Raw genomic sequence first — 25304 nt, 5'->3', positions numbered from 1 at the left:
TCTCGTCCAGCATTTAACGCACAGGTCAAAATTCATTTGGAAAAATGGGAGGTGTCTTTTGGATGTTGTATTCTTAAAACAAAAGAATACAGAGTATGAAAAGGTGAAGTTTCTCGGGCTTGTATTTACTTGATAGCTGCATCATAATGTAGCCTTTTTACATAATTGGTGGGACACTGTCAGAGGTTACTGCTGCTGTCCTCTTGAGTTATCTACGTACTGTCAGGAGCAAAAACAGACAAACAGCTTTGATGCCTTCATGTTTTTATTTACCATGAAACCAACAAAACCCCAAAACCAAAAAAGCTTTGCAAATTATTCCAAGGAGTGCAAATGTCAGTTTAAGTGGTTCTTGCTGTGTATCCTCACAGAGCTTGTTTCTTGTCACCTGCTTGGGTTTCCTACTCCCAGCAGTGGCCAGAAGCAGAGTTGAAGACGAGCAGAGCCAGTGTAATCTTCCCTATGGACTCTGCTGAAAGTTTCACAGGGCAGAGCTGCAAACCCTCCTACTCTCTCCTTCCTCAGCCCACAGCTTTGCCAATGAACCTCCAGCCTCACCTGAGATGCTTCTCACAATGGTACAACATAGTCATAATGTAGTCCTTTTACATAATAAATAAGAAAAGCAAATTCAGAAGCAAAAGCCAGAAAAGAGGTTTTCAGTTCCATTTATTATTAAATTAGGCAACCAAAGTTAACTCGAAGCTCTGCTCTGAGACAACAGAAAGAACAGAGGAATTTTTTGTAACAGATTTGTAATCCAAATGTTATCAGGAATGCAATGAGTGCTGGTGGTGCAGATAGGCAGAGGTGGAATGGAGCAGGAAGACTTATCATGGTTCAACAACTGCTTAGTCTGAGAACTCTAACAATAAAACAGTCAGTACAGAAGGTTAACTTCTAGATTGGTAAGATTTGAAAATGTATTTATAATCCTTTATATATATCCACATTATTATACAGAAATCAAAGTTACACAGAGGTAATCACTATCATTGATTAAAGAGCAGCTGAGAAGCAAAGTCAAGAAAATAAATGTACAGGCAATTTTTAGGATGGCAATCACGGTTTGTTCAGAGGACCATCATTTATTATCCCTTTAGCAGTGTAAGGAACAAAATTTGCATTTGGTTAAGACATTATTGAATTAGTCAAGCCTAAGTTAAATATGTCACCTACGTGTTGTATTAAGGTTGAAATTACTTTAGGACTGTAGCTTTAGCTATCTGTAACTGAAACTATTATCACAGTCCATGGCATCTTTAATTTGTAAACTCAGATAAATGCAGGATAACGGAATTAGGTACTGTATGGCAGTCTGCTGTCATAAGGTCTCTGGGCAACAAAGAGGAAGATCAGTGACTGAATGTGGTTTTCAGAAAAAGAACAAGCAGAAAAAGTATAAAGAAAACAAATTAGGAGTTGAGGAGATACTGTCACACATCATGATGACACAGAGAACAGTTAAATTTCTTAATACATGACTAAGAAAAGAATACACACACAATAGACAAATCTTTAGCTATATGGGAGATGACAGAGACACACCTTTGCCTCCTGGCAGCTCTACTCCAAACTGGGGTCAAAAACAGTCTGTCATCCTGAGTTTTGTTTTTGTCCCACCTTCAGCTCCTAAATTCCTCTCAAAAATCATCAGGTTTACTCAGCATCAACATAAGATCTGTACCAAGTCAGAGCCTGCCAAGCAAGGAGCCATTTGCTCCAATGTCATAGTTCCGTCAGAAAGTCAAATGGTAAGTCAAGAATGACTAAAACACAGACTCTGCTGAAAATAACAGCTAAAATCAGATGCATTAAGGCAGTGCCCAGCCTCTGATGACTGCAGCCTGGCAAGTGAACAAAGCCAGGCAGGGAAGCAACACTGGCTCCTCAAAGCCAAGTCAGACAAGTGTTTTTCATACCTATAGGCCTACACTTCCTTGAACTCCTGTCCTTGGATTTCAAAGCTGTTTTGTTACTAACTCTGTGAACTATTCAATCACCCCTTTATATAATTTGCCAATTTCTAATTATAAAATACTAAAATAAAACCCCTGCGCTTTGCATTTCCTCCTCTATTGCTGCATCTGTTTCTACTCACATGCCTCTTTCCCTTCTTGAAGCAACAGAGCAGCTGCTTTTGGATTTCCCTCATCACAGCATATTTATATAAAAATTTCTTAGCCATGAAAAATTATTTATATTTCAGGACAACCCCTTGAAGTGGATTTTAAAGCTAGAGGGAAATCTCCTTTACATGGAGATTAACAGAAGTGCTAAAAAGCTTATAGGATCCTAGAGCCAAAAGTATCTGTGAAGATTGGAATGCACTAAATCAGAGGAAGAAGCAGGACCCAAATTAAGTGTAACAGTATAGGCCATCACCTATGTAGCATCTAGTAGAGCCTAACCTCTGTGATCTTCTTCCCTACTGATCTCAAGAAATCCAACACTGACAGTCTTGGAATATATGCTGCCTTTATGACCAATTAGTACATACAGTTCCGTTATGTTATGTGAAGCCTTGCAACAAGCTTGGTATTCTCAGAGTCCACCCAATAAATATAAATGCTAGGGATGGTGACAGCACTGATAATCCAGACGGCAACAGTCCTCAATGACAAGCAAGGCAATATGAATGCGTGAGGAATATGAATGCGTGGGGGGTGTACAAAAGGTATTGTAGAAAATTATTGTGGAAAGTATAATTTCTTGGTGTCTTTTCTCTCCACGCTGGTTCAGAGATCCAAGGAGTAGGTGAAAAAAGAAGAAAACCGCTAAGGAAAAGTAGATACTCGAGGATCTAGCGGCGCTTAAATCCACGCAGTTCATTAGGTTCCCTTTAAATGGGAAGTATTTAACCTCAAAGGATCACAGGATGTCCCTTGCTTTCAAACTCTCAGCCTTGTTATTTGTGCCTCTAAATTTGATCATTGCACTTACAAAGCCTAACTAGCTTACCTCTTAAGTGGCTGTATCACCTTTTGACTGATAGCATTTAGGTCTAGAACTGTCAGCAGATATCCCACACAACTTTTCACAAAAGACTTTGCAGTAAAGGTTACAAGATCTTTGTTAGTGGGGGGAGAAGGGGTTTTTTTTGGTTCAGCACCTAACCTGCTTTAGTGAAGTTCTTCAGAGGTCAGAAGACCAAATGACAAGACTCGAATAGCTGGCAGAGCCACTCATTTCGGGGTCACACCTGGATGCAGTGCTCAGCTGGAGTCTGTGAAGCATGGGCTGGCAGGGCTGCTGCTCTGGACAAAGCCAGTGGTGTTACCGATGTTGCAGGGAACCCTGCAAGCCCTCTGCTGGCACCCAGAGCTTTCTGCATCCCAAGAGCCACCCCAGAATACAGTTCATAAAGGCAGTGGATTCGTTTATTGCTGTCATTTAGATACACAATTATTTTGATACCGTAAACCCCAAAGAATCTTTCCTGTTATATTTTTAGTGTGAAGATCTGGGTGTGTGAACAGTGGTGGTGAGCTCCATTCATAATAGTGCAGCAGGCAACCTCTGCAGCACTCCAGACTTTGCAAAAATTACCTTCCTCTACACAAAACACAATGGCTTAGTTGCACAGTCTAAAATCGCATCTAGAGAAGACTGCAGACCTCAGAACCAGCAAAGTTGTGCAGGGGCTAACTTTGAGCACCAAATCTGTACTGTCCAAAACTTTAGGCCTTTCAAAAGTACAACTCAGGGAAGGGAAATAATGTTTTGCTCCCCTTCAGCGTATTTCATGTGTAGCTCTCACTCTCTGGGGGCTTCAGAGAGGATTCATCATCTGTGTCTATTTTACAGGGGCACAAAGTTACGGTGATTTCTGTGGCCCTGCTAGGGGCAGGATTATTTTCCAGTTTGACACCTTCCAGCCTGGGCTGCAAGAGCAGTTTGTACTTACAACTTCTTTGCAAATCCAATCTCCCTGTTCAAAGCCTAGCTTTAACAGAGCAATGGCTTTAATTTAACCCTGTCCAGTTGAGATGTGATGTTTGTGTGGACGAATGATGTAAGTCTGAACTGTGAAGAGTAGATGGGAGGGCACGGCTGAAGTGCTGATATTCACAGCTGCCTCCTTGCAGTAAGAAAAAGATGCAAAAGTAGTGCACAGGATGGAAGAGCACTTGTACACAAAGTGCCTCAGAGATGCTGGATTCTGGTTAGTGCACACCCCTCCAGACACAAGGTGATTATGCTACCTCTGCGTGGCCTTCTGCAAACGTATCAACTTGCTCTGCCCCATTCTCTGATCAGGCCGGATGAGAACCGGCTCTAGTCCAAAAACTGTGTAACTGTGATTAGCCTGCTGTGCTACTTGAGTATCTAAGCCCAGCTCTCAACCTCTGCTTGTGAAAAGCTGTGGAGATGTAGGCAGCTGTGAGGAAATTTGTGCATAAGCTTTGTTACTGGAGCAAACCCACCTCACTCCTCTGCTGTGCACCAGGCATGCACATGAGATATGCAGATCTCTTTGTTCAGCTCAGAAAAAAGAAGTGAAAAAAGATCAAGTTAGCCTCAAAACTCAGCCATAGTCTAGATTTCCATGCCCAGTCCAGATCAGGGTCACAGATTAACCCCAAATACCAAAGCTTGAAGTATATAAGCCCTTCTTACTCAGCATCCTCCAGCCTCCATCTCAGTGAGTCATACCAGTTCATGGCAATGACATGAGAAAAAGATTTTAATCTTCTATTGCTTGCAGCTGACATTAATTAAAAATAAAAGAGTTCTGGAAATGTGTATAGCTTCACTGCCGAACTCAGGCATGTCCCTCTTCTTTCTCCCACTCACACTGCAGCAAAAAAAAACAGACCTGAACAAAGTTCTGAGGACCACGGCACCAAACCACCACTGTTGTGGCAGGAGGAAAGTTGATAGTGTCTTAGTAAAAAGCACAGAACTGGTACAAGAGTTGGGGGGAAGGTGTGTTGTCACTGCCTGGATGTGTCTGAGGCAGGATAACTCTCAGGGGCTGGTGTCTGCAACCTCAGCTGCAATAAAATTTATAATCTCATTAAACCCTAACACACTGATTGTAACCCTGCCCTGGCAAGCAGTAAATATATGTTCCCTAACATTTAGTTGGGTAGGGCTTTTGAGTAACCTAAAAAAACTTCATGGATACATATAACTGCCTCACTGTTCAAATCTCTTCCAGATCAACAATCAATAAGGTGGCAAAAACACGGCAGAACACAAAGTGAGCACAGGGCTTTCACTCAGAGAAGGTCTTAACCATTTCATGCCATGCTTTGTTTTTTCTCTTCCTGACAGCTTATGATTTATAAAAATACTTTGTCTCTTAGCAGTGATTCCTGATCTTCTTTGATCTCTGTGTGTTGAAGTATTAGCATCCAGACAGCATTTTTGTATGACTAGTGCTGCTTTGTACACTTTGATCATTGCAGGAAGCAGAGAGAGGGTCTCTTTTGTGGGCTGCTGCTTTGGTTCAGCACGAAGGAGGTTATCCTCTTGCTGGTGCAGGCTGGCAGCTCTAACAGAAGTGAATTCTGAGATGGGATTGGTGAAACAAGTGCATAAATACTTTGTACCCACAGCAAAATGTGCAACAGAGCTGCTTCAGCTGTCCCTTGCCAAAGTGGCTCTGCCAAGAGGAGAGCAGGTGCCGGCTGGGAGCGCTCAGCCTTTGCCCAGCAGAGGCCAGCACACACACAGTGTTCAGCAAGCTCTGCTTGCGGAACAGCGCTGGCTCTCTCCTGTCTGGCCTTCCCCGTCTGGAAAAGTCTCTCAGCCTCCTGTGAGCCCTTGTTTGAGTGAGGTTTTCAGTGAGGAACTGTAGCGCAGCAGAAAGGCGCTGACATCCTACTGGGGCAGGGACAGGCTTCCACAGGCCGGGACATCACCCGGTTTATCCAGCTGTGTGCCCAGAAGCATCCCCTTCCCTTGGAGTAGCCAGCAGCTCAGTGCTCCTGAAGGCTGGACATGGCCACATAACACACACGACACTTGAGAAATGCCAGGTGCCAAGGAAATGAAAATTACAGGAATTGCGTTGCTGGGAGGAGCAGGCAATGGAAAGCAATCAGCACAATGGAAGGCAATCGGCAATGATTGCCCTGGCCACCTCCCTGCACCTTGCTCCTCGTTCAGGCTCATTTGCAGTTCATTTGCGGACAACAGCAAGGGCCACACCAGAGCACGGGCACTTGGCTACTTAGAAATCAAAAGAAGTTATGTGAGGAGTCTTGAGGAGAGGCCGGGAGCCCGGGAAAACAAAGCAAGAGTCAGCACCAGTACAGAAGTGAAGGAATCTCATTACACAGCTGGAACTTTGTGCAGCTCTGCAAATAGCCTTAAGGAAAGTTTATTTTCCTTATGCTGTTTGAAAGGGCAGAAAGGATATGTCGTCCTTTGCTGCTTGGGTGATAAGGACGTTCTCCCAGGAGAACTACTCTTTATAACAAAAAGAGACTGCCTCCCAGATACCTCACAATTACAGAAGAAAGCAGAGGTCATAACCCAAAGCCGGCTTGAACTGTGCGCAGATCATGTTCTGTGATAAGGTTTTTGAAGGCAAGATGGGGGCAAAGCCAAGTCAGAATGGAAGATGTGTCTCCTGGGACCACCAAACACCGGAATAGCTCGGTTTGGCCAGGATGGCTGAGCGCAATACTGGTAGGAGGCCTTCCAGCTCACAGTCAGCCGTGCAGAGGGAGGGCACATTGATTGATGATGCCAAGAATATTGCTTAGGTTTTGGAGAGGATGTTGTTGCAAATCCATCTCCCAGTCTCACCACTTGCTGCTTATTTTCGTTCTGAGTTGCAGTAATATGTCTGAGACGTTACCAGTGACTGGATCTAGCAATTCTGCGGGCATTACACAGAACCCCACCCAGCCTGAAGGATCTAGGCTTCCACAGCTTTGCAGCAAAAATATTGTCTCCATATGTGTGTGGACACAGGTGACATATACATCATGGTAGGACCTTCTCCATCTGCAGCTACAACCAAACTTAGCATTTTATAGCCATGACAAAATACAAAGGTCGCAGCAAGGGTGGAAATCTCTCGCTGTAGCAAACACCGCAAGCTTTGATGGGACTCTGTCTCATCCAGCAGTGAAGAGCATGAGCCTGCAGTGCCCTCCACAGCAAACCACAAGCAAGGTAGCAGTAGTTTTTTTCTCTGACTGTAAACCAGGAAGCACGGGAACATCAGAACCCTAAGGACCAGTGAAAGTGAAAAATCTGAGAGAAAATCCACCAGAAGGAGCAGAAGCAGAGCCTGTAAAGACAAGCTCATCTAGAACTGGAGTCAGTTGTCTCTCTCAGGCTTAAAGGGACAAATTTCAAAGAAAAGCACCTTGGGAAAAACCTGTGTAGCCTGACTGGCTCAAAGCATGGCCTGTGCAAGGAATCAGCAGCTCTGTTTTTGAGCCAATGGTTAGAGCGAAGGCTACTGGTGTGAGATCTAGCAGAGACGGGTGGTGTAAGACACACTGAAATCGCTCCTGTAGATGTATTCTGCATGTCATATATGCAGAAACCCAGCTCCCTGGCTGGAATAACCACTGTCCTTCCCTAAATGTGCTCATCCCTCATCCCAGAGCCACACAGACAAGGGAGGGCCAGTGCAATCACCCATTGCCTCAGCACTGCTTTCGTAGGGTGGTGACACTCAGGCCAGTGTGCTGAACTAGGCACCTCTGACCACAGTGCTTCCCTTGCTGGCACAGAAACTGGAGGCAGGAGGCTTACAAACCTCTGAAAAGACCGTGGCAGGAGAAATCACAGTGCTGCCTGCACCTATCCTGAGGACAGCTTGCTGAGACATGGCAGTATTTGGTTATCATCTTGCTAGTGAAAACCAGAGAGAGAAAACGTGCACAGCAAGGCACATTATAGGCTTTACCCAATTGCTCTTGAGGGCTATGATGATGGGCCAAAACCCAACTGGAAATAGGCTGCTTCTCTGTGCCTGCAAGAAGGATATCTACAAATTTGGTCTATTTCCCTCATTTAAAAGCCTACATCAGCAGCACTGCTTGCGGTACTCGATGCTGGAAAGATTGCAGCTGATGCTCCTTGAAGATGGCAGCAGTTCTGAGCCACTGTTAGCAACAGAACTGTTGGCAGGTGGGCTTCAGCCTTGCATGTAGAGTGGGGCTGATTAGTGGGCTGCTGGCTGGTGTAGGGTAAGAGACTGCCTGTTTGGGTTCGCTTGTGTTTCCAATAAATCAGACGCAGAAGTACTAATCTACTCCTCTCTGACCTTTCAAGTTTCGTCTGTTTCAAAGCATGAGGTAGTACAGCAGCCTTTTGTGGAGCTGTGACTGATAGGGGAGGAAGGGGAAAGAATGTAGGCTGCAGCTACATGCCTTAGCAAGGTACCTTGGAGCAAGAGTCCTGCTTGTCCTGGGCACTTCAGGAAAACACCACCAGCTCCCTCCATGCCTCCATGATGCCCCTTCCCAGCTGATCTGCTGGTCAAACTGAAGGCTCCACATGCAAGGGGAGCATGCGGTGGCATAGCCACCAGTAGCAGGGAGCTGAGAGGGTCAGCAGGAAAGAGACCTGTGATACTACATGGCATGTCATACTCATTAGCCAGGTCCAGCCCTGCAGCAAGGAGGGACTCATCCTCCCCAGGGACCTCATCACCCCACAAACCATTGCTCCTCAGCCTGCCCAGCCTACGTGCATCCTTCCAGATGTGGGGCTCTAGTTGCTGGCCCTGGATTAGACTCCTGTGCATGCAGGGCTGTTTTCTGGGCTCCAAGTTCTCCCCTCCTGCTTGCCTGTGTCTTCACTGTATCATGCCAGGCCTTAGGAGTGACTCAAATCCTATTCTGGAAACAAAGAGTTAAGCATTTTCAATCTTTATTTTACAAAAATAAACCAGTTTTGCCCTGACACTCTGTGGCCCCCAACCTTCCCCTCCACCCCTGCTCCCTTTCCTCTTCCTGGAGGTCTGGCTGTTGCGTGCCACAGCCAGCTGCTCTTATGGAGGCTGCCAGTGCTGCACACTCCTGTGAGTCTTCCAAGCAAGGACCAGAGAAGGGGGTTGGTGCCCTTTTGTGACTGCCTCTTCCTCCCAGAATCCAAGCTGGAAACTGTCCAAATATGCCTCATGGTGGCTCTGCCATTTCTGCACAGGGAGAAAGTCTTAGGAAAATCACTCAGAATACATACTTTAAGAAGGAGTGTCCATCTGTCCAATTCCTTCCCATGGATGGAAAAGCAAGCCCCACAAAGTTACTTCTTGTCATCAGTGGAGCTGGCACGCTGCTGTCCTGCTGGCTGGCTCAGTGCTGGAAGCGTGGGGAGCTAATATGGGGCTGGTGAAAAGAGTGTGTAGCATAAATCACTTCTGGAGGTGGTGGAGGGGATGTCAGGATGGAGCAGAGCGGTTCATGGGAGCTCAGCATCGAGGTGAAGTGTTTCATTTCCTCTGTCAGCTGCTTGATCTCCCGGCGCAGGGCAGCATTCTGTCTCTCCAAGTCCTCACTCTCCTGAGGAGACAAAACCATAGGGGCTTCCTCAGCACGGGACCCACAGGGATGAGGTAGGGACATGGGGGCTGTGGTCCTTCACCTCTCTGCCCCACAGAATTTCCAGAATGATATGTTTCTGGTAAATTCATCACAGATCCATGCCTGGGCAAACCCTCGTCCGCCAGCTGGCCAGGCTGGGTGTGGGTGCGATGCCGGCAGCCCCAGCCACGCTCCCCGGCCCTGCTTACGAGAACTGACTGTGGCTTGCTCCCGCCCAGGCTTTCTCGCTCCCTCTCATGCACACGCATCTCCGGCCTTCCCGGGCAGCCCAGCCCCCAGGGGAGAGCACGCTGAATAACCGCCGTCTTTAACCAGAAAACCACCTGCCACAGGAAACCTGTCATGGCCCTGGAAAGAAGAGACTCACTGCTTCCTGCTAGCAGCCGAGGAAAGCAGCAGCACGATGGCGAGGAAGGAGAGATTCTTGAGTCAGAAGAAAAGAGAAACTAAGGCCTCAGAAGAACTGAATTAATACCGGTATTAATGAGAATAACAACAAAGGGGTCAATAATGACACTCAGCCTTGTCTCAACTGCTGAGAGCATCAAAGCCTTTGCTACCTCTGCTTCTGCTAAAGTGCAGCCAGCTCCAGCCTGAAGCATTGCAGGCATCAACTGACGATGGAGCCAGCAGCCTGGACAGGACCAGAGGATTGGGAACTCAGCTGAGAGAGCTAAAGCAAGACCTAGCACCTGGAGGCTCTGGAAAGCTGCACCACCACCTTGGCAAAGCCAACCTTCTGCTCGCCCCTCTTCTGCCACTCTGATTCCTGGTGGTAACCACTCTGTGCACAGGTTGACAAGCATCTAACAATTACAGCTGCTGTCACAGCAGGAGCTCACACAGCAAACAGCATCTCTCAGGCATGACCATGGTTTGGAAGTCATGACTCTTGTTGAACTCAGGAACTGATGGGAATCACCCAGAGGCCAGGAGTCCCAGCTTTCCCATGACTCATTCCCCTCAAAACACAAGGTAGAAAACCCTGGGGCAGATGGAGCTGGTGGCTCCTTTCATACCACCATGGCTCAAAACAAGCCATGGTTTTCCATGAAGAACCATATCAGAAAAACAAAGTCCCTGAGGAAGAATTGACCAAAGGCAAAGAGTGCTCAGGGAATGAACCCAGGCACAGCATGAGTTCGCTGTCCACTGGAATTGAAAAAAAACTAGCAGAAATTTACCAGCCATCATCTATTTGCCTCCCTGCATTTTTTTCATCTGCCTGTCAGCATCCAAACTGGACTTAGCACCACTGCCCCATTCTAATGGGAACAGTGTGCTATCAATGCTAGCTGAGCAGGAGTAATCTCATAAGCAAAGTTTGTTATCTGCTCTAAGAAAAGCTGCCCAGTTCTGCTTGGTGCACAGCTAGGCAGGATTTTCCTGGGGGGAAGCTCAGAGTCCATACATACCTCTAGGATGACCGTGGAGAGAGCACTGACCCCAAGGAAAGCGTACTTTCTCACCTCTCTCAGATACAGTTGCCCAGAGCCATTGCTGCTGGCTGATGTAATGCAATCAGCCTAGAGCCATGTCAGCTCTAGAAGGTTCATCAGCTACCGAGAAAAGAGTGAAATCTCTGTCTTAAACCTAGCTCCAACCATGGGCTAAGGGCACTATGTAAGGAGAAAGCTTCAGAACCGTATTCTCAAGAATTATTTCCAATAATAGGAATATGGAGAATGCTAAATCATAGGATGTGTTTTCAAACATGAGCTCAACTACCACTTTTCAAAGGACAGCCAAGCCAAGAATAGGGATAAAGATGGTTTCTGGCCACTGCAGGCTGCATGTTCTTCATCCTTCCTACCAGTGGCCGAAAATACATGAGACTGCACTTATCAATGTGCAAAATGCAGAGCATCCCAGCCCTTATGCTCCAGCACTGCTGGCATACACCTGCTGAAACAAACATAGCCAGAAGTGACCATACCTCCTCAAAGGCAAATATCTAATTCTTCACACCAGAAAGAGCTGTTGGGGGTGCCCACAGTGCCACAGAAAAGTATCTTCGTATGCTGTTGCACCTCTGCATAAGTGGTGGCATGAATCTCAAACCTGGGGAGAGCCAGCCCAGGTGAGACTGTGCTTTCAAAGAGCTCAACCAGAAGAGGTTGGGAAAGGAAATAGGTAATGAATGACCAAGAGATAAAGATGGATTCAAAACTAGCTGCAAAACTAGCTTCTGTGGCAGTCATGCTGGGCTGTGTGCTCTCACTGCAAGCGCTGACTCCTACGTCCTGCCCTGGCCTTACCTCTCCTGTCTTATGTCCACTGAGCATCTCTGCCCCCAGTCCCAGGGCAAAAGCACGTTGTAGTCTTCTGTGAGTCCTCAGCACCAGGGCTGAGAAAGGATGAAAGTGCTTACCAAGTGCAGTGTGTCTGCTTTCTGGGTCTGCCTCAGGCGGCTCTTCTGGGCAGCAATGCGATTCTTCTCCCTCCTTTGGACTTTCCTCATGTCATCAGAAGAGTCCTAGGGAAACAAGGCATGGAAATGACTGGCTAATTCTCTCCCTCACTCTTCTCCTGCAGGGCAGTAGTTGGAAAAGGGACACAGCGGATAACATCATTGAAGCACAGGACACACCCTCCACACCAGTATAAAGCTGTAGGCCAGGGGATGTGTGATGCTTTTAGTAGCCCTGTTGCCAGGAAGGGCACATCTGACATCTTTGGGGATCCCAGCACATCTGGGAAATGACCACTCTCCCTTCACCAACACACTGGCCTGGGATATAGTTTGATGGACCAGAATAAAAGACCTCCTTCTGGAAAAAAGACAATTTGAATTCTTGTACAGGACACCTTTTCCTTTCCTGTCTCTCTGCAGGGTAATGACACTGCCGACATTCCAGATCCTTGGATACACCATTTTTTTCCAGATATTCAGCCTGTGTTTTCCTCTTTTCACCCCTGTAGGTCCCTCCGTTCTCTATCATCCTTCTGCCTCAGGCTTTATTTGTTACAGACCCTCACAACACAATTTGGCCCCTGTTTGTTTAACTAGACAGACTCATAGCTTTTGTTTTTAACACAGATCTTATTTGCTCCACCTCTCTGATCTCTGGCCTTGCTCTTTTCTGGAGTCCCCTGTTAATGATGCCTGCAGTGCTGACTGCAGCACTCCCAAGCCCCTTGGGCAGCCCCTTGTTCCTGGAGAACAGAGATCTCCAGGCTTCAGATCATGAGCTTCATGCATCAGCCATTCTCTGCTGAGATCTGGTCCTTCTGCTGCCTTATGACAGTTGAAACTGTCACACAGACTTTCATCTTCTGTTTTCATATGGCACTGCCCTTCTTGTGGACTCTTTAACATTCACACCACCACTTCTCCACAAGACTACAAAACTCAGCCACAAAAGTTATCTTCCCAGCCCATTTATCTGTCCACATCCTCTCCCCCCTCCCCCCAACCAAGATATTTTTCTTTGAACTTAACCGTTTTATCCTTGCCTTCAATACCCTGAAAACGTCTCAGATATAGCAGGTCCCATATCCTGCATCAAGGCCAGTCCCTATCTTTTGGAAAACCTTGTACTTTATCCCTGTCTTTACTAGGATGAAAGCCAGGATTCATTCCCATCCTTCTTTGGAAGCCAAAAATCATCTGCCTTGATGAACCCCAAGATTTCTGAGAAAAGTCTCAGGCACTTGCTCTTGCTGCCAGCCCTAGAGAAATGGCAAATGACAGATAAAGTAAAATTTAGCCAGTAAAGACAGTGAGAATACCTCAGACTTATGTCTGTATCTGCCCACAAAAGACCTACCATTAAGGTATGCCATGCAACAAAACAAAATCCCTCTGTGAAGCATCACTGACATGAAAAACTGCTGAGGCTGAAAATTTTAAATAGCAGATCCAAAGTAGCAGGGCTTTTCTGGGTCCCGAGTGCTGTCCACAGAAGCAGGAAGCAGGCAGGTTGACCCTGACCCACCCTGGTCCATGGCCAGGAGGTGCCTGCTCAGGCTCCTCACCAGAGCACCAAGTCACGCCAAAGCTTCCTGCCTGCCTGGCATGTATCACAGGATCCACCATGCCTGGGGGTCCTGGGCCCCCAGCTCCCCTGGTATAACCCCAGGTAACCAGGTTATCTCTCTCTGCCCATACCCAGCTCAGTGGCTGGAGCTTCTGCCAGGCCCTGCATCCTTCTCCCCACAGCCATTCTTAGAAAGCTCTGCCATATTGCACTGTGAAAATACGGACAGTGGGTGCCACCCTACTTCCTGCCCACCCATGGCCCACCCTGGGGAGTGCTGGGGAAGGGCCCCTGCTTTACCTGCTTACTGGGAGGGGGAGACTGGCTGAAGCTGCTGGAATCACTGCTGTCAGAGCTATGGGGCATGGCTGCTGTTCCTGGCTCCCAGGTTCTCTTCAGCTTCCTTTGTGCTCTTGGTGTGCCTGCTTTCAGTCTTGCTTCTTTGCCTCTTCTCTGTCCTCTTCTGTCACCTCTGATGTGGCCCTTGGCTCCCTGCTCTCACCCGTCCCAGAAGCACTCTGTCCTCCTGCCCAGCACTCCGACACTTTCGCTGCCTCTCCTCTCAGAGCCTCTGCACCTTCCCTTTAGGTCTCAGCCTCCTGTGGTTTCTCAGAACCTCAGGGATGTAAGCTGAAAGTCACGTGGCCGGAAACTTTAAGGCAAAGAAGAAAAGTTACAGAAGAAAAATTTTTTAAAAACCAATTAAAAAAAAAAGAAGAAGAAGAAGAAGAAAAAAGTACATCTGGGAAAAATGAGCTTCAAAATAGCCTGAAAAACCCCCGAAAAACACCTTCAGGCAGTTGAAAAACAGCACTATGGGTTTCCTCTGAGACAAACAGCAGAGATGGAAAGGAAGAAAACCCCCAGCTCTGGCTGTGAAACTTGGACCCTCAAAGGAGGGCAGTGCGGAGGAGGTGACACTGGGAGCCCCAGAAATTCCAGGGCCACTGTGTCCCATGCCAGCTCTATGTAGGCAGGAAGTCAGTCCAGCCCCAAGCAGCCTCAGTCACTCCAATGCAGCTGAGGAAATTCCCAAGCAGCCACACATCTCCCCACAAGCCACCCACCCCCTCCTGCCACCCCCGACACCACTGACGCGGGTCCTGGGGAGGGGACAGCTACCCTCAGCAGGTGCCACATAAATGCTGCTTGTGCAGTGTTCACTTGGGCATGATGTAGCACCAGTCCCAATTAAGAAGAAAGGCTCAGGATCATAGAACATTTGGCTGGGTTGGGTAGGACTAGTGTTTCCAATAAAGCAAAGCGATTTAGCACTTTAAAACATTCATTAGTATGTCAGCACTGGCCCATAAGGAAATATCAGCCCTGGAAGACCAAGTGCTGTAAATATAACAGTCTATGGATCAGCCCATGCAGACAGCAGCAAGCGGAAGCTGCTTTGGATCCCCTTCTTTGTCCCCCAGTCTGTGCTCTCTGGGAATACTTCTGTCCTTAGTAGGAGCCTCAGAAGACTAAAGATGTACAATCAGCCCCTAGGAGGGCACCAGTGCTTCAGGGGTACCCTCGGAGTACCCCGTGCTAGTGGTTCTGGAGATGACAATGCAGGAGCAGGAAGTGCCAAAGTAGGGACCATTTGCTTCCTGATCTGCTCATGTCACCAGATCCAACAGGGTGAGCCAGGGCCACATGCCAACAGGCTCTCCATTTACTGACAGGAGCACAAAACTTTAGAGCTGCTAAGTTCTTGCATGTGCAATAAGGAGCAGATCTAGAAACAGGCATGAACCCATCCACAGTAACGTACTCCTGTGGAAAACACCAATTCCCAGTTCCCAACTTCGTGGTTTTTGTTGCCTGTGGGTCTTTTGGTTGAGTTTCTCCTGCCTCAGGCAGGAACAGCTAGCAAGTCCCAGCAGCAGGACGTAGGTAAAGGCACTTGAGATGCAGTCATTATTTGGGAAAGAGTATTAGAAAGAATTTCTGTATTGCAGCACAGAAAACACACTTGCAGAGAAGCACATGCTTGGAACACAGTGCAGACTTGCATGGGCACTGCTAGCATTTCTTCCCATCCTTGCCATTCATGGAGCCAACACAGGAGCAAACATGGCCAAAACCAAGAACTGTGTGGGTCTGACTGCAGGCTGGGTGGCTCAGGGAAATCTCCTGACTTAGCTCCAGTAGTGAAACTAGTCCATTTTGACCCATTTCCCTCTTTAGAAACATCCTGTGGCACTGGTGTTCTACTCTTAGCCCTTTTATCCGAACATTTCACAGCACTGAGTGTATTTTTCCCCCCGGTGTGCTATATGGAAATTCTAGGATCCACCACTCATTTTAACATGGCTGCAGGGGTGTGCTTGGCACAACCCACGCTGAGGGACACAATTTCCTGGGAGTGCAGCCCCCCTGTAGCACACAGGGCTCTTCTGGTGCAGCTGCCTCCAGGAACGGAGTAGCCAAAGGCATCGGTGAGGTGTTGAGTTCAGGCCTCCCAAGGCACTGGCTGGCAGCACAACCCCTGAAGGATTCATTAGCTCACTGCATCGCTACACTTCCTCTGAACTCTGCAACCCTGTGCGGCACTTCCTTTCCAGGAAGCACACTGCTGGATTCCCACTCTCCCGAGGAAACCACACTCCTGCTGCTGAGCAGGTCTCAGAAACCGCCTGGCCTGTCCTGCTGTGCAGGCTGCTGCATGGAGGGAGCTCCTATCTCAGAGAAAAAAATATCCTTGTTCCATTATTGGACAAATTAGCTGAACTCCTTCCTTTTGTTCCTAGTAGGGCCAGCGCCTGGGAGGCAGTTGGGAAGGTGATGGGGGAAGCTGAATGTCCTGGCAGGAGCTGGACTGTCAGTGCAAAACTGTCCAGAACGTGGCTATGGCAAAGGCTATTCTTTGATCCACAGGAGGAAGGTTTTAAGTGCACCTTGGTTTGCCCAGAGCTGGGCTTTTATTAACGGCTGATGAAGATACCTTAGGAGAGAGCAATAGCATGGGAGAGGATTTGGACACTTGATCTTTCTGAGCAGGACTAAGAGAGTATCCCTTTCCTCCCTTGTCCAAACACACTCTTTTCCCTTAAACTGGCCACAATGTTAATGAATTTCTGCCACTTAAGAGTAAATAAGCATCTGTAAGTGAGACAAGTGACCCCTGGTGGGAAAATGGGCAGAGCCTTCACAATGGTTCTCCAGGCTGGGTTGGACCCATGTTGTCTCCTCATAGGCAGTGAGAGCCCCAGCCATTTCTCTGGTCAGAGATGTGATCCCCCAACCCAGAGCAGCAGAAACCACCAGTATGGTTCTACCAGCATCTGATCACAGCTCTGTGGGAGCTGATGTGAGCACCTGCTGCAGGCACAACATGGGGAGCTGATTTCCTACTGCCCCTGCCCAGGCCCCCCAGCTCTGTGAGGGGGAGTTTCAGGAGCCAGTCTCCTAATCTCTGTGTTTGACTTAGGTGACTAAATTTACACTGTGAATAACATTCTCTGACTTTCTCTCTGGGATCATTTAGTTTTCTCTGATCTTAGTCACAGGAACTATGAAATCACTGGCACTGGCACCAGAAAAACTCACCAGTGTTAGGCTACTGCCATACCAGCAGCTTGATGGAGAAAGGATGGTTCCAGAGGTTTTTAGGGGAAGGACAGGACCAACCAGTCCTGTACTTGTCCCTTGTAAATTACAGTAGGCAATACTGAAGAGAGTCTTGTTCTCCAAGGACAGAGTGGCTGCAGAAACTCTGGAGTCTGGGCTTAGTGTGATCTCGACTGCAGAGAAACAGTTTGAGAACAGCAAAATGCAGTTCAGCAAGAAGAAATGCAAATGTAAAACAAAGCAAGCTGTAGGTAGGAGATCTGGGGAATAACCAATGGGGCAGCACAATAGCAGGGAAAAATCCAGGGGTTGCACAGCACTGAAAACTGAAACTTGGCCAGCAGTAAAGGGGTCAGGTATTGACTTGGGGTTCTGGGGCAAGGCAGAGGAGATGACTGCCTTGTGCTGCCTGTGCAGGACCCATTCACAGTCCCAGCCCAAGAAGTAGTCTGGAAGAAAACAATACAAAGGATAAACACACAGAAATATTGCTATAAGAGAAAGGAGTGAAGAAGTTGGGCCCATTTAGCCTAGAAAAGAGAAGTCTTGGGGGTGGGAAGTGGGTGGTGTGGAAGGAACAGTCTTTCATATGTTGTAATGGAAAAGGTGGTCAGCTGGTTTCTGTGCAGCCAAGGCAGGGTAAAAAGCAACAGACTCCAACTGCAGCAGGAAAGGTGGAGGTCTGACATTTGAAGCAAGATGAGGTTAGGAGACCTTGAGATGGGCAATTCAGGAAAGTTATTCAAGCCCCTTTATAATAAAATATATAATATTTTATATTGGGAAGAATATAAATAAATTTAAATTGGGAAGAATATACTGGGAAGAAACCTCTCTTAAAAGAAGTCCAGGTTTAATCCTGCCTCTGTGGGATGGATTATGAGTTATGTTCCCAGGGTTTAAATAAGGAAAAAATTAAAAAAAATGAAAAAAAAAAGAAAAAAAAAGGTACTTTTTTTTGAGGATGGGTTCCTCAGAACCAAGAGAGCACATAGGGTATTTTTCAGTCATGTCCCACCTATGCAACCAGCTTCCTCAGCACAGGTGTGTGCTGGAGTTTCCATGTAAACCTGCTGCTCCAGAGCTCTTGCCTGCAGCAGGCTTATGAAAGCAACATTCAAAATGGCATCTCACCCCATCCACCTCATTCACCTCGTTTGCACAGCCATTGAGTGCATAGTGCTATTTAAAAATCCAGCCTAGAGCAGTTACCAACTTCAGCCTCCTGTAAACCACCGAGGTTGTTTCTGCTTCACACGTAGTATTTTATGCAAATAATTTCTTACAGTATTTGGACAATTGCAACAACTTGTTTATAATTCCTCACATGAGTTTGAAGACTTTTGCATAGAAATCAGTGCTGAGAAGAGATGTTAAGTGAATGGTTGTGTTGAACAAAGTCCCTGCTCTCTACCAGATGCTTCTGCCATGTCCCGCTCTGTTGTCCTGTCTGCAACATGTGCAGCTTCCCCAGTCTCTGTCACCAGGGCTATTTCATTTTGACTGAGCTGAGTGTGAGAGTGAAGTTGTGCCAGGAGAACTGAAGCATAGTCCCATGAAAATCATCTCACTTGGCACAGAGCAAACACCAACACTTTCAGTCCTTAACAGGTGCAAACAGCCAATGTACAGGAAACAGGTACTTTACACCCAGAATATCTGATAAATGACAATGGCTGTAAATCAAGCACTCAAAATTATGGAAATCCCATAATTCAATCCCTAAAGCACACTGCATTTATGCCCTCATGTTATGTAACATGCTGTGATCTGTGGCTGCATGATCCACTAGGGTTTATTCCCTGAGAGGGCCGTGTTACCTTCATCTTGTCTTCAAATCAGTGTGCTCCAACATTCTGCTTTTCCATTTCTTCACAGACTCTTTCTAACGCTCGTCACTTCAGCACTGAGTGAGTGCTTCAGGGTTATTAATGAAGCTGTTTTCTCAGCCACCTTTTCAGGTCCGGAGCTAGGGATGAGAGGATGGAGTTATGCCTATTTAACAGGTGCAAAATAAAAGAGATTTAGGTCATAAGTACTCATTCATTTTGGATACACATTTTGAACCAACTAGGATCTAAATTTTTTTATGTTTCTGGCACTATATAGCACTTTGTTTAGTCAAACCCCAGATCCTGATGTCTGTGACTGCATCTGCAGATCTTTAGCACTTCTGTAAAGCAGCTTGGGAAATGAGGAAGGTGCGGCTGCTCCTGTGAAAGCTCTTGCTTATGTGGCTCACCAATTCACAGAGTAACTTCAAGACAGGGGTAGACACAGACCCAGCTCTCCAGGGAGGCATCAGCTGTCTACCCAGGAGAACCACCTTGCTTTCTGCAGTCTCTTGCTTCACTGACTTGATAGGAGTTTCCCAGCCCTGCTAAGAAATTAGAAAGTCTAGCTGCCCAGCTTATTGCTCCCTTCAGCCAAGGTCCAGTCTGGGTGCTAAAGAGGTTCCAATCCAGGGTAAAATGCAGGAAGTGATCATATGCACATGACAGCTGAAGCTAGACTGCGAGGGCAAACCCATTTCTGGAAATTTCTAGGTCTTCAGTAATTGGCTTTGCCACTTTTATGTGGGTTTTTTTGAATGTCATTAGTAATGCTTTTTTTTTTTTTTTTTCTGCCCGTATTTTAAAAGAAGGAAACTGTAGAAAGAAAATGCCAAATGTGCTAGCTTTCCAGATATGGACACTGAGCTCCAGGTAGATGGGATCCACCTGGAGAGGAAGAGCAAGCCTGGCTAGAGCTGAAGAGTTTACAGGAGGTTGGCAGGGTCAGACCTGCACATACATGAATTTCAGTCTCAAGACACCGATTATTGGAGTTCGCAGGCTATTTTGAAGGGTTGAACCACATTCTCCTTCTCCTGGGCTGTGCAGATCAACTGGTTGTGTATTTAGTTGAGCAACCTCTAATTTGTCCCCAGCAAGGACTTAGCAACTCATGAGAAAATACTCAGATGTACACTTACAAGAGTCTACAGGTCAGCAGATCTCAAACCCTGGTAGAGTACATCCATTCAAGGCCAAACTTTCTCTCACCGCTGTCCTCACAGGCCTTGTCTACCTTCTGGGATCGGTCAAAAATGAACCAGATCACCCAGCTGTGCTTGGGACACTGAAAAGGTTCAGCTACTAGACGCCCCTGAGTCAACCAGGGTTTCTTTGCTTCCGCTGCATGGGCTGAGCCCACCAGTTGAACTATCCAAGCGCATGGACGTGGTGTGCGGAGGATGCAGATGTTGTCTGACGGTTTGACTCATCTCGGTGGCAGTCTCGTTCGGTGATGATGGGGAAGGCCCAAAGAGGAAGGGCAGTGACCCGTTTAACCAGAAGGGCTGATCCACCCAGGGGTAGATTTACTGGTGATGGCAGGGGGCCATGGCCCCAGCTTCCTTTGTGCTTCCCAGAGTGTCCATTTCCAGGCAATATAAGAGCAGGAGAGGCACACATGGCTGTTCAGCCTGGCCATGGTGGCAGCAGAACTCAACCACTGCTGCAGTGAATCCAACCACAACAACAGAGCAGCACAAGTTGTGCTCCCAGGGGACGAAAAATGCCTGATGGAGGATTTGATGTTCACAGGACTTTGGTTGACTCCATGATCCATGGCATGGGGGTGGATGGTGTCTCTAAAATTAATACATGACTCTTGAGTGTATTACGTTGCTGCTTCATGATTCCATTTAGAGGAAAATATCCTTCAACAGCACCCATCACCACAAAACATGTTCAAGACTCACAAGGATTGAGTACAGCTTATTTAGGACGTGTTCTTGCAGATAGACTCTGCGACACCCACCTCGGCAGGAGATGGCTGTGAACAACACTCATGCTAGTATTGTACTTTCACCCCAATGGGATCTGCTTCACTTTTGGATTACGGGGGTGTGTACACCAGTTTTCCCTTCTCTCCACCCCATTTGGCAGGAACAAGAGCTTCCTAAATCCTTCAGCTCACGCAGCATGATTGGAGGAGGTGTTCAGCACAAGCAGCTGCGCTGACAGGCTCATATGCAGTGAGCTTGTGCCCAGGCTTGTGTGATGCTTGTACAAGCAGTGCTGGAGCCCAGTTTGAGGCAGCATGGAGGAGGACAGGCAGCGTGGGGCAGAGTGGCTGTGAAGGAGGGGACAGGGGAGCTGTGCAGGCACACTTGGTGCTGGTGCAAGTAGCACTGAATGGCAGAAGCACACTGCAGAGTTACCAAAACACACAAATGGGTGTAAGCCCCATCAGCCTGGACAGTGCACTGGCACGTGCTGTCACACCCTGGCACACACAGCTCTCACCTGCTGCCAGTTCTCTGGAAGACAATCCAGAGTCCCAAATCAGGCTGCTGAGGGAGGCAGCAGTAGGGCTGAGCCCCTGGCCCAAACCTGGTCCATACCCCAGAGCCCCCAGCCAGGGCTCTTCTATGTCTTTTTGAGAGAAACACAAGGAAGGAGGCCCACGGTCAAACACCCAAACTCCAAGGGAGGACTCACTCTTATTTCAGAGGGCTTGCAAAGTCCCACAAGTTTCCCCAGGGGGCTTAGAACAGCAGATGGAGGGAGGGAGAGGGAGCAGTTTCAGATGATCATCAATCCTGTGCTTTCCATCCTTGCATTTTGGTACACTGGCAAGAGAGAGGTGCTGTGTAATCAGCCTCCTGGGACATGGCTACTTTTCCTACAGCTTTGTATGTGGCTGCCAACAACCTAAGCCATGTCAGCAGTGATGGTACAAGGCCCTGACTTGAAGACTTGGTCCTCCTAGTGTTACTAATAATGCCAAAATTGGTTTCAAAGAAGGGACAGGAAAATAGAAATTGCTTGCCACCGTTCTTTACCTGAACCCCAAAGTAGGTGTCCAAGAATCATGCCATCTTTTATCTTATTTAAGCCAAACTTTTTTACTTCACTTTTGAGTATCCTTGTTTTTCATATCAATACCTGATCCTTTGTGAGCCATCTGAAACTGCTGGCCAGCAGGGCATCTTGTCCACCTGCACAAACCAATTTGCTGGCTCTGTGAGAAGTGTGTCAGTTTATCAGTGTGAAATGAGTTGTCTTTCCATTTCTTTGAACATCTTGTGAGGGGGTGAGCAGAGGAACAGACTTATCTCTAAGCCAGGAATTGCTCTGCACATCTCTATCACGCGGCATTTCGCTAGTTTCCACTCTAAACTAGTGGGACTTTTAGTCCCTACATAGGGAAATTTTCCTGCAGCCCTAATTTAGGTCAGCACCCATCTTTGGATGTCTACTGATTTCACAGCAGGGAAGACAGAAGCAAACACAGCATCCCAGGGAAGCTTCCCCCTATCTACCATGGCATTACAGTTATAAAGGATGAATCTACTCTTCTTTATCCCATTCCTCATGCAGTCTTCCTCCTTTCCCCACTGCTGCACACTGAGAGGCACCTACCAGGTAGTTCTATCTGGAATTTGGAGCACAGCCTTGAACGCTTTGGCACTCACATCTAAACCACCCAGGTGCCAGCTGGCACTTAGGCACACTCAGAGCATGGCTGGGAGAAATGCAGAGGTGCTGCTACCCCAGCCTGCAAACTCAGCTGCCAAGCAGTGTGGGACCTTGCAGCCACAGCAGATGGTTGCTGTCAGATGAAGAAATGTGCTGCTCCAAAGTCCTGCCTGAATGAGGCTCCATGTCACACGGGGTACATTGGCTGCTTGCCTTGCTCCTAAAACTTGTGCATGTGATCCATCAACCTGCAGGTATTCAACAGAGAGCAGAACAGGTGCCTGCATCCACTTTGCAGACACAAAGAACACTTTGCACATGCAGCTGACGGGGTTTGTTTGGACCAGTGAGTTTGGCTTTGCCAGCTTGTTACACTGGCTGCATGGCGTGCCATCATTCTGTCCAGTCATACAGCAGTGCCAGCACGCACCAGCACCTTAGCAACTCATCCATTACCTGCTGTCTGGAGCTAGAGAGGTCACTGACTCCAGGGAAGGTCTGCACAGAAGAAAAGGGAACACTTGGCAAACACCTGCAAAATGCAGCAATGCCTCTGCTTGGCACCCACGGAGTTTGCCTCTGTCAGAATTCAGTAGCCCACGTACCGAGATGCACTTGCCAATACCCACACATTAGTTCTAGAGCAAACCCTCTCTTGCAGCTTGTCTGGTCACCAAGAGTTCAGTACCACCTTGAGATGAGCTGCCAGTAGCCATTTTATCTTCATGCAGAAACTACATGTTAGCCTGCTAGTGGCTCCACTGGATTTGTGAGCCTGCAGGCCTGCAGCACAGCGTTGCTGCCCAGTTCTTTCTGACAACCCCATGACATTTCAGCACAAGCAGGTATCCAGCAAATCCAATCAGCCCAGATGATGCTGCTGGAATTGGGGCCATGGCAAAGCAGAGGCAGGAACTGCAGTGTCAGGAGTCAGGACTTCCCCTGACAGTGTCACAGATGACAACTCAGCAGGTTCATTCTGCAGAAACTAGATAACATCAGCACAAGGTGGTGGTTACTGGCAAACGATCCTGTTCCTGAAGCTTCATCTGAGATGTGACAGGCTGCAGTGAAACCCTCTTGTCAAACAGACCCAAACTCTGCTTTTGCTGAAACCCATGTGGGCTTCTGGAAGTAGCTTCATGCTGGTATTTCCTAGAAGCTCCAGGTCGCAATGCTGGGAGCCAGGGCTGGAAAAGTCCATCACCTTGCTAACAACGGACTTTTTTGTCTAGCAGAGTCCCTTAATTAGACAGGGATGCAGGGCTGTCAGTCTTACCCATAGTGACTCACCTCCTGCCTTGAGCAGCAAAAGCTTTTCCTTCTCCATAGGGCCTAACCTTTCTCCAGTCCCCATGGCACCCCACTTATGCTCTGCACAAGCACTGCAGGACACAGGACTGGAGAGAGAGGAAAGTCGTTCCTTCCTTCTTGGAAGTGACTGAAGTTCAATAAACCCCTTGGCAGATGTTCTTAATCAGCATTAAAGCCATCCTAGTACAACTGGGCTCACTCCCTACCCCCTGGGTAGACTTTGCTCAAAAAGAAATTATCAGCACAGGCAGTCATACTGCTGCCTGCTCCACCAAATGTGTCTCTGGGCTGAGGTCTACTTGAGTTGGTCACTCCACTTTAAAAAGCCAGATCAAAGAAAACCCACTTTAGCTCTGCAGCAAGGCATCTCAAGGAGGGTTTTTCACCACCAAATTAGCCCATCACTTTAGATAATTTGGAATAATTTCTTGCTCACCCTGACAGACAAAACCAAAGGCTCAGCATCATTAAGCTCTCTCATCCCACAGTCACACACTGCATCTTCAGCCCAAACTCAGCCCCGGCTGATGTGTGGGCTGCAAAGCCTGGTTCCAGCCTTTGTGAGCTGCTCTGTGTCTCCCTGCCAGCCTCAGCACCAGCTCCTTCACCATCTTCTCCCCAAGTGTGTGGTGAGGAGCTGAAATGTCTGTGCTGGGCAGGAGACCCAGCTGCATGCAGGCAGAACCACCGAGGCTGTCACAAGCTCACTGAGGCTTGGAGAAGCATCACAGGCACAGGCTGTGCCTGGAACTACAACTTGGTTGCAGTGGAGGAGTCAGCCTGAGCTGACAGGTGCTCCCAAGGCTTCTGCTCCTGGGGATTCAGATGCAGAGAAAAGGCAAACTCCAGCCATGATGTCATAGGTGCCACCCCTTCCCGGTGGCCCTGAGCAACAAGAACTCTTGGCTGCAGGGAAGGATCTTTCCTTCATATGGAAAGTGTTGGTGACAGAGCTGCTGATGGCAAGCTCCCTGCCTATGGGCCTGGCTACACCTCTGACAGCAGCTGCCCTGCCTGCCTCCATCACCCACCTGGGAGATGACCTGGCAACCCCACCAGCTGCATGGTGTGGGGAGACTCATGCCCTGAACTGGGGATAACTGACCCACCCAGCTCTGTCCACAAAGCAATTTCCTGAGCCCAGAAGGAGCATGATGCCTCCATGTGAGCATGGGATGCACATGGACCCATTCCCTTTGTTTGTGCCCACCTCCCACCCTCTTGCCCCCCTCCTTCAATCACCAGCAACTGCTGAGCACAAATAAGCAAAAAGTGTGGAAAGCCATGGGGAGCCAGGTGATGCTTCCAGGCTCAGGGAAGCAGCAGTTGGGTTTTTTTATTTCTCTGTGAGCATCTTGGCAGCATGGTTTTCCCTGTCCCCGGTCCTGCGCCCAGCCATGGCCCATGCTGGTGCCAGTAGTGCTCAGCAGAGTCTGGCACTCATGGTAATCAAAGCA

The 25304-nt window shown here is 47.8% G+C and overlaps 1 protein-coding gene across 10 annotated transcripts; it reads right to left on the bottom strand.

Moving 5' to 3' along the window:
• Positions 1 to 652: 652 nt before the first annotated feature.
• Positions 653 to 24662, bottom strand: BATF (basic leucine zipper ATF-like transcription factor). Of its 10 annotated transcripts, XR_015288133.1 has the most exons (10): positions 24284 to 24661; positions 23827 to 23933; positions 22990 to 23065; positions 22477 to 22781; positions 18886 to 19060; positions 17045 to 17238; positions 13802 to 14153; positions 11893 to 11997; positions 9160 to 9479; positions 653 to 8816 (listed from the first exon to the last, which is right to left on the bottom strand). XR_015288133.1 is itself a non-coding variant. In XM_086893457.1 (8 exons), the coding sequence occupies exons 6-8, from the start codon at positions 13865 to 13867 to the stop codon at positions 9273 to 9275; spliced, it is 378 nt and encodes a 125-aa protein (XP_086749583.1). In that variant the 5' UTR covers positions 13868 to 14153; positions 18886 to 19060; positions 22477 to 22781; positions 22990 to 23065; positions 23827 to 23933; positions 24284 to 24661; the 3' UTR covers positions 8831 to 9272. The 10 variants fall into 10 exon arrangements, 1 of the variants encoding a protein (XP_086749583.1); XR_015288132.1 differs by lacking the exon at positions 22477 to 22781 and having other exon boundaries at positions 24284 to 24662; XR_015288138.1 differs by lacking the exon at positions 17045 to 17238 and having other exon boundaries at positions 18886 to 19034.
• Positions 24663 to 25304: the final 642 nt, after the last annotated feature.

The sequence above is a fragment of the Cyanistes caeruleus genome, chromosome 6 (genome assembly GCF_971803275.1).
Source record: "Cyanistes caeruleus chromosome 6, bCyaCae1.hap1.1, whole genome shotgun sequence".
Taxonomy (NCBI): Eukaryota; Metazoa; Chordata; class Aves; order Passeriformes; family Paridae; genus Cyanistes; species Cyanistes caeruleus.
The sequence above is the reverse complement of the archived record's forward strand: the minus strand, read 5'-3'. Positions and strand labels throughout refer to the sequence as shown.

Excerpts from the sequence above, each read along its gene's own strand:
- BATF (XM_086893457.1), bottom strand. The coding sequence starts at position 13,867 with ATGCCCCATAGCTCTGACAGCAGTGATTCCAGCAGCTTCAGCCAGTCT. Across the intron at positions 11,998-13,801 it reads CTCCCCCTCCCAGTAAGCAG|GACTCTTCTGATGACATGAG; the intron begins GTAAAGCAGGGG and ends TTGTTTCCCTAG. Across the intron at positions 9,480-11,892 it reads AAGCAGACACACTGCACTTG|GAGAGTGAGGACTTGGAGAG; the intron begins GTAAGCACTTTC and ends TTGTCTCCTCAG.